Here is a 9,130-nt window from a genome sequence, read left to right as displayed (position 1 = left end):
CATTTCATTATAATACTTATATAAATTTTATATAATAATATTGTTATAATCCACATACACAAATGGGGACACTGAGTCTTAAAGAGCTTACATAATGTGCCCAAGAGGCAGCCATAGAGTCAGCTTTCAGACTTTGAGCTGAAACATTTGTTGGAAAGCGGCATGGTAATCTCAGACTCATCATATGCCAACCCTCTCTGCATTTTACAGTTGGATTTAGTTTGGTCATGGGTATTTAGCCCAATATGTAACAGCTGAAGAATGGGCTATCTTCCATATTACATAATTCCCAAATTGCCCAACAAAGATGTTGTTCATAGAGCTCACTGGGGTCAATCAGAAGTCAACGGGAAAAAAGAGTGTGACTTTTTGAGCAGAGAAGGAACGGCCAAGGATCAAATTTGGGGAGACTCTATAGGCTCTTACACTGCAGCTGGGTCCCATCAAGTCAGTTCTGACTCACAGCGACCTTGCGTAGGGTTTCTGAGGCTGTCAATCTTTATAGAAGCAGAAAGCCTCGTCTCCTAGAGAGACTGATGGATTTGAACTGTTGATGTTAAGGTTAACAGCCCATCGTATAACCCATTATGCTATCAGGGCTCTTATAGAGGTTAGTATTTAGACTTTCTCATTCTGTTAAGTGTGAGATAAGATCATTGTACTTGTTGGCATCTGGAATCCAATTTTATTCTGGTTTGATCCAACCCAAGCATTATGGTTCTAAGTCTGGATGGGAAGGGATAGAACAGTTACTCCGGTCTAAACCAGTCCTGGGCAATTTACCCTCATCTGAATTCATTCTGAATTCACATTACAGTCTTTTTTCTCTGTCTCTACAATTTCCCAGCCAAGGCTCTTTTGAAGTGAAGCCATAACTCAGAACAGACACCAAACCAGTATGTATTGAATGAGTAGAGGAAGTGACGCAAGGACACTTGAAGAACGAAAAGGATAAGCTAGATGGAGGAGCAGGTGGATATTCCAAGTAGCAAGAAGAGCTTGGTTATGTGAAACTCTTGAGGGAATTTCAAATGGCTGAGTATGGTCAAGGGTTGTGTGATGGAGAGCCAGTGCATCTTGTTAAAGTGAAGAACCAGGACTCTAGACACTGCCAGCCTTAGTTTGAATCCTGGCTCCACCTCTCACCAACTGTGTGGCTTTGGACACAGCACATAAACTGTGTGTGCCTACCTCATGGGCTGTTAGAAATATTAAATCAGTTATGACATAAGAGGTGATCAGAAAAAAAACCCCAAAACTTGATAAACCCCCTTCCTCAAAAATAACACAAAAAAACCGCCCCCACTGCCATCAAGTTGATAGCAGCTCATAGTAACCCTATAGAGGACTTTACGGGAGCAGAAAACCACATCTTTTCCTTGCAGCGCTGCTGGTAAGTTTGAACTGCCAACCTTGTGGTTAGCAGTCTAGTGTTTATCCTACAGTGCCAGCAAGGCTGCTTGGTGAATACTTGGTGAGTCCTCAGTAACTGTGAACTTCTATGAGTATGTGGGTTGAATAGTGTCTGTTAAGATAGTCATAAAGCAGATCCTAAAGGTTCCAATGTAAAAAGAAAAATTGGGGGAGCTTTTAAAGGGTTGGTGGGAGACAGAGTATGCTTGAGGTTTAGAAAGGCATTCTGGTATACGCATAGAGGATCCAGTGAAGGAAAGCCAATGGAAGAGGCAGATCAGAAAGGAGAACCGCCAAATCCAGGTGAAAGGAGTGGAATGCTTACACTAAGGAAAGAAGAGGATTGGGCCAGTGAGAGCTGTTGTTGTCAAGTACTGTCGAGTCGGTTCCGACTCACAGCGACCCTATAGAGGTTGTGACCTAGTGGTTCAAACTGACCTTGCAGTCCAGTGCTTTATCTCACAGCACCACACCAGTACTGAGAGTAAGCAGGTAGAATCCACACCTGAGTTAGAGGGAGAAGTGACTCTCATATGTCAGGGCTGGGCAGTGGAATGAGTGAGGGCGTCATTCACTTAGAGAGAACTGGGTTGGAAGGAAGACGGGAGTTTAGTTCTGTACATTGTGATTTTAACCTTGGATTTACTGGGTTTGAAGAGATTCTTCTTGTTGTTGTTAGACAATATTGGATCAATTTTGACTCACAGAATCTTAATGCAACAAAGTTAAACTCCTCCAAAGGGTGTTTTTTGTTTTTTAAGTTTTCATTGTGAATTTTGTGATAGTTTACATGGGAGAACATTATCTTTACATTCATCCTATCATATTTTGTTTTATTGCAACGATTACAATCCCCTCCATGCATCATCAAACAACCAAATGGTACACCCTGCATGCCCACCCCCGGGCCATCAGCACACAGTCCCCCTCCCTCCCTGAGTCTAGAGTCCCCAGCTGCTCCATCTCTCCAAGTCATCATCTCTGCCCCCATCTCTGACATCACTGCTTCTCTGGATAGGGTCTGGTACTTTGCTTTTCTCCCTTGATGGTTCCAGGAACATTTGCTACTGGACTGTAAGATCAACCACTCCCCTCCTTTTGTTACAAGACGTCTACCTTTACCTTTCCAACACTCACAGCCAGTCCTGATAGCAGCATTCCCTATTGAACCTCAAGAGTCTTATCCCTATCACCTTTCATCAGTCCCGTCCAGACAGGTTAGAAACCATGCAGTGGAGATTCTACCTTTCCCGTACCCTCTGGAACTAGGTTCCCTATTGAAAGCTTGTAAGCCAGTCACTTCTTGCCTTTGCAGCCTCCCCATTTTAGGGAGCCAATGTCTAAGTTGACTTGTTGACCCTGTGTACCAAGGGGGTGGGAATGATTCTCACTGTAAATACTTGTTCCCTCCCAAAGGGTGTTCTGGGCTATAATCTTTATAAGAGTAGAATACCAGGTTTTTCTCTTGCAAAGTTGCTGAGTGGGTTTGAACACCAACCTTTCTATTATCAGTCAATCTCTTAACTTTGTGCCAATATGACTCCATTTGAAGAGTGAACAAAACAAAATCTCACTGTCACTGAGTTGATTTGAACTCCTAGCAACTCTATAAGGGTTTCTGAGACTGTAAATCTTTAAGGGAGGGAGTAGTCAAGCTTGTCTTTCTACCATGGAGCAGCTCCAGGGTTTGAACCACCAAGCCTGATGTTAGCAGCCCACTGCCTAACCTACAACTAAGTAGAAATGGAGAAACAGCTTTGGTACTTCTCAGAGAATTCAGTCCTTTGCTAAGAACACTAGAAGTTTTATTAATTGAAATTATTGATACTTGTGGACTGAAAACAAATTTTGGGAATTATTTAAGAAGCTACCTATGCCTCAATTGGACTCCTGATGTGGCATTGTAGGATAAGCCCTCAACTGCGAACCATAAGGTTGGTGGTTCAAACCCACCAGAGGCTCTTAGGAAACACTGTACAGTTTTGCTATGAGTCTAAACCAACTCCACAGCACTTAACAACAACATGTCTCAATCATGTGGTTGTTAACCCAGTTGAATCAGTTCAGACTCATAACAACCCTTCTGAGGAGCAGCTGGTGGGCTTGAACTGTTGACCTTATGGTTAGCAACCCAGTACTTATCCTACAGTGCCACACCAGGACTCCATGCCTCAATTATGGATAGTAATATTTGAAAGATTCACTAAACATCATCTAGAAAATGGTGATGTTCTAAGATTCTTTTGGCAATTTAACAACCGTATCATTATCCCAATGGGTTTCCTAGGCTGTACTTGTTACGGAAAGGAGCTCTGGTAGTGTAGTGGTTACGAATCGGGCTGTGAACCAAAAGATCAGCAGGGAAAAGATGAGGCTTTCTGCTCCCGTAAAGATTTACAGCCTCAGAAACCCTGTGCAGGGTCGCTATGGGTCGGAACCGACTCCACATAACAACATAACAACACACATAACAACAACAACAATTTATTATGGAAGCAGATGGCCACATTGTTCTCCCACAGAGCTGTGGTGTGGGTTCAAACAGCCAGTTTTTCAGTTATCAGTCAAGTGCTTAACTGTTTTGCCATTAGGGCTCCAGAATGGCCTCATGCTAACTGATGACATCTCCAAAGACCCTATTTCCAAACAAGATCACATTCAGATGTTTCACAGCTTAAGGCTTCAATATCCCTTTTTGGGTGGGTAGGGGGAACACGAGTCACTCCATCAGACTACATATGTATTGTGTTTACGCTCGACAATTTCTAATCCTTCAAAAATAATACAATGCTGACAAATTGCAACTGTCACAATTATAAAGATAGAAGTTTTGTAACAAAAATGGGGGAGTAGTTACTCTTACAGTCCAGAAACAGAGGCCCCCTAGGACTATCAAGGGAGAAGAGCACAAGCCAAATGTGGGACCTTATCCAGAGAAGCAGTGACACCAGAGATGGAGGCAGAGATGGGGACTGAGAGCTGGCAGCCAGGATGCAGGCTTACAGAATGTGCCCTTTGGTGGTGTAAATTATTATATATGTTTAAAAAAAAAAAAAAAAACAAACAAAAAACCTAAAATGAATAGAGAGAAATACTATTAACTGATGATATATGGAGGGGATTATAATAGTAATGAAACAAAGTATATGATTTGTTGAATATGAAACTGATGATCTGCCCTGTAAACTTTCACTTAATTCACAATAAAAATATTATAAATAAATAATACTATGGTGGTGGTGCCATGGAGTCGGTTCCGATCCATAGCGACCCTGTACAGGGTTTCTGAGGCTGTAAATCTTTAGGGGAACAGAAAGCCTCATGTTTCTCCCACAGAACAGCTGGTAGTTTCAAACTGCCAACCTTGCAGTTCACTGCCCAATTAGTAACCACTACGCCTATGTTGCTGAAGTCTTCTATCTTTCTCCCTCATAGGTATCTCTGATGAATATATAGCACCTATGTTTAGTTTTTACAAAAGTGTTGGAGAATTGAGAATGACTCAAGAAGAATATGCTCTGCTGACAGCTATTGTTATCCTCTCTCCAGGTAATTTCCAGGTTACATTTTATATTTTATGCTATTCAGTTTCTTCTCAGGGTTATAGTAGTGTTGTTATTAAAGAGCTTTTGGAAGGCATAGAGACATGCAATCCTACCACTCAAAATGAACGACTGCTAACATTCTAGCATAGTTCTTCTCAGTCTTTGTCACAATGTCATATTCATTTTATTTGGTAAATATACATTGAACACCTAGTATGTGCTACACATGGCTCTAGGTGTTGGGGATACAGCAATGAGGAAAACAGACAGGGTCTACTTCCCATGGGATGGATTTTATAAAAGAGTGGGAGGGACAATAAATGAAGACACCAAAATATTTGAGGAGGCATTAAGTGTTACACAAACAAAGATTAGGATAGAAAAATGGAAAGAAAAACCTTATGAAAGGGTTGATGTTTGAGCAGACACCTCAATAAAAATCCATACTTTTTAACACACAGAGAACATAGTATACTTTTTTGTTAACTGTTAGTAAAGTGATGATGGTAAGGATGAAGGCTCTAACAGTTGCTGTTACTTATTGTTGAGTTGATTCGGACTCACCGTGACCCTTGGTGTGCAGAAGAGAACTGCTGCATAGGGGTTTCAAAGGTTGTGACCTTTCAAAAGCAGATGGCAGCTTTCTTCTGAGACCCGTCTGGATGTGTTTGAACTGCCAACCTTTCAGTTACTAATCCAGTGCTTTATCATTTGCAGGGCTGCTTGTTACCATTTTTATAAAGTTCACATTTCTTCCAAAGTATTTCCTCATGGCATTAAAAATTATATTGGTAAAGTTGGTAGTTATGCATGCATTATAGTCTATTGTATGTAGAATAATTTAACCTTTATCATATGTTTGGCTAATCAGAATGTTCCCTTTTCTTTACTGTTTTAAAAATATTGAAGTGACTACCTCTATGCATAAATATTTTTAGACCATCTTAGTAATTTGGGAGCAAGTTATGCCAAGTTTATGATCTGTAACAAACAGTTACAAAGTTAGCTTTAAACAACTTTAACACATGAAATTGAGACAGAAGCTACTCATTACCTTATTTGCTTTACTATGGAAACAATTGTGATTTTGAAAAGAAAAACTTTTGGCAGTCCTTACTAAAACTATAAGGAACTCTGGTTACAAATTGGGCTGCCAATCTCATGGTCAGCAGTTCGAAATTACCAGCAGTTCTGCAGGAGAAAGGTGAGGCTTTCTCCTCCCGTAAACATTTACAGCCTCGGAAACCCTGTGAACAGGGTTGCTATGAGTTGTTACCGACTCCATGGCACACAACCACCACCACCACCACTACAACTATGCATATATATACCTCATGACTAAGTAATTGTTCTCCTGCCAAAACGAGTGTATCTCTATCAAGAAATGTGGACAAAAATGTTCATAGCAGCTTTATTAGGAGTCAGAAACAATCCAAATGTCTGCCAACAGTAGAATGGGTCAATTATACTATAGTCATTTAATAGAATACTGTGTGAATAGCAATGAAAAAAGAACAAATAACTGTTACATACAACCACACAAATAGCATGTTGAGCCAAAGAAGTCAGGCCGAAAAGTACATACTGTATGATTCAACTTATTTAAAGTTCAAATGTAGACAAAACCATTCTAAGGTGTTGTTGTTGTTGTTGTTAAGTGCCATGGAGTCGGTTCCGACTCATAGCAACCCTGCACAGGGTTTCTGAGGCTGTAAATCTTTACGGGAGCAGAACGCCTCATCTTTCTCCCGCGGAACCTCTGGTAGTTTCGAACTGCTGACCTTACAGTTCACAGCCCGATTCGTAACCACTACGCTACCAGAGCTCCTTATTCTAAGGTGTTGAGATGATAATTGGAGGTATTATCAAAAGGGAACTTTAGGGAGCCTTCTGGGAGCTGTAAATATGCTATGTCTTAATCTAGTTGTAAGGAGCTCTGGTAGCGTAGTGGTTACGAATTGGGCTGCTAACCTGAAGGTTGGCAGTTCGAAACTACCAGCTGTTCCGCAGGAGAAAGATGAGGCATTCTGTTCCTGTAAAGATTTACAGCCTCAGAAACCCTGTGCAGGGTCACTACTTAACAACAACAACAACAACAATCCAGTTATGGTCACATGGGTATGAACCAATTGCCCCAGAGGTGCAGCATAGATCTGCTCCAAAGGGTTTTCAAGGCTGTGACCTTTCAGAAGCAGACCAGCAGGCCTTCCTTCTGAGGTGCCCTACCAGCTTACTGGTGAGTAGTCAAGTGCTTAACTATTTGCACCACCCAAGGACTCCAGCAACAATTCATATATTTTATGTGTACAGCATTTGTAAGTTACATTTTAAATTGTGCCAAATCAGTACTTTTCCACTGTTTTATCTTGTCATTTTATTGTAATCTTCAAAACAGATAGACAATACATAAAGGACAGAGAGGCGGTAGAGAAGCTGCAGGAACCGCTGCTCGATGTGCTACAAAAGTTGTGTAAGATTCACCAGCCTGAAAACCCTCAACACTTTGCCTGTCTCCTGGGTCGCCTGACGGAATTGCGGACATTCAACCATCACCATGCAGAGATGTTGATGTCCTGGAGAGTGAATGACCACAAGTTTACCCCGCTTCTCTGTGAGATCTGGGATGTACAGTGATGGCGCAGGGAAGAGGACTAGCTATTTACTTCCCTTGTACTAGAAATCCAATGTATAGCTTTCCTATATTTCGTTTGTATCGGGTTCCACACAAGAATCTTTTTGTTTTTTACTTTATTTGTAGTTTGGGTAAAAGTTTACAGATCTAGTTAGTTTTCCATTCAACAGTTTATACGCTTTTTGTTGCATGACATTGGTTGCAGGCCCCACAATGTAACAAACAGTGCTCTTCCCACTTCCTCACCAGGTTCTCGATTACCATTTGTCTTTCTTTCCTGCCCCTTCCTGCGTTCTGAGTTGTTTAGGGGCAAATGCTGCCCTTTTGATCTGGTATCCTTTATTGAGCTGAGGAGTACCTGTCTGGTGTTACTCATGTTATAGGCCTGTTTATCGGTTGACTGAGCAATAAACAGTCAATTGATCCCTGGGAATGAGTTCAGTTCCAGACTTGAGTGGTCTTATGTAAGGGCCACATTCTCAGGGGCTTCACAGTGTCTATCAAATCAAATGAGTTTGGTCTATTTTGTAATTTTGAGTTTTTTTCTCTCTCCACTCTGTCCAGGATCTTCAGTTGTGATCCTTGTCAGAGTTGTTGGTAGGAGTAACAGAGCACCATCTAGTTCTTCTGGTCTCAGGGTAGTAGAAGCTGTAATTCACGTGGTCACTGGTCCTTTGGACTAATTGTTTCCTTGAGACTCTGATTTTCTTCACTCTTTTTGGCTCCAGATGGGGAGAGACCAATCTGAGATAGCCACTTGCTGCAAGCTCTTAAGAACCTGGTCACTACTCAGCAGAGTAAGATGTAGAACGTTGCCTCACGGACTTTGTCATGCCAGTTGATCTAGATGTCCCTCGAGACTATAATCCCACACAAAACTCTTGATGTATATTTATGTAGTAATTATATAACTTCCATAATTGTAAATATGGGACTAGATAGAATTATTTCCTCTGTATTGTATTTTACAAGGCTTGGTGAAATCCTTCCTTCTAATTGGCATGTCCTGTTTACCTAATTAAATTGTTACTTCAATTCTCTCTATTATTAGAGGCAAAACCTTATTTTGCTCTTCATGTTACCTTATTGCATATATTTTATTAAAGAGTTGTGTTCAATGTTAGCAGTCAACCAAATATAATGGCAGTAGTCTTTGGGGTGGAGGTGGGACAAAAATAGAAAAATATATAAACTCTTGTTTCTTTAAATGATGAAAGACATCTTATTGAAATGAAGAGGGGTAATTTAGAGAAAGGAAACATCTCGCCATATAAATGGTCCTTTTTCATCCTTGCAGAAGACCTGATGAACAGTCATTGTAATAGTTTGGCTATCTTATTTGTAATAGTCCTGTGATCATTTCATTTTCTAAGTAAGAGTAGTATGCAATACAGAAATTAATAATTCTCATAGAAAATATTTTCTCAAGCAATCACTTTCTGTCTCGTTGGTCTTTAGGCAGCACTTACAAATTCAGCATATGCAAACACTACAGTGATGGGATATTCCCTTATCTCTCTTTAAAATGCTTAGTATTAGC

At 40.7% G+C, this 9,130-nt stretch overlaps 1 protein-coding gene across 5 annotated transcripts in view; it reads left to right on the top strand.

Moving 5' to 3' along the window:
* The window catches only part of NR1H4 (nuclear receptor subfamily 1, group H, member 4), a 97,864-nt gene extending 90,209 nt beyond the window's left edge, over positions 1–7,655 (top strand). For 3 of the 5 annotated variants that reach the window (XM_006871113.1, XM_006871112.1, XM_006871110.1), the window contains 2 exons: positions 4,849–4,962; positions 7,354–7,592. In XM_006871113.1, coding sequence (XP_006871175.1) covers positions 4,849–4,962; positions 7,354–7,592 — 353 coding nt within the window. Of the gene's footprint in view, positions 1–4,848; positions 4,963–7,353 lie in introns of all 5 variants that reach the window. The other 2 variants (XM_006871109.1, XM_006871111.1) reach the window with 2 other exon arrangements.
* The last annotated feature ends 1,475 nt before the right edge of the window (positions 7,656–9,130 follow it).

This window comes from Chrysochloris asiatica, unplaced genomic scaffold (assembly GCF_000296735.1).
Source record: "Chrysochloris asiatica unplaced genomic scaffold, ChrAsi1.0 scaffold00160, whole genome shotgun sequence".
Taxonomy (NCBI): Eukaryota; Metazoa; Chordata; class Mammalia; order Afrosoricida; family Chrysochloridae; genus Chrysochloris; species Chrysochloris asiatica.
Note: the sequence above shows the minus strand (reverse complement) of the source record. Positions and strands in the feature narration are given on the sequence as shown.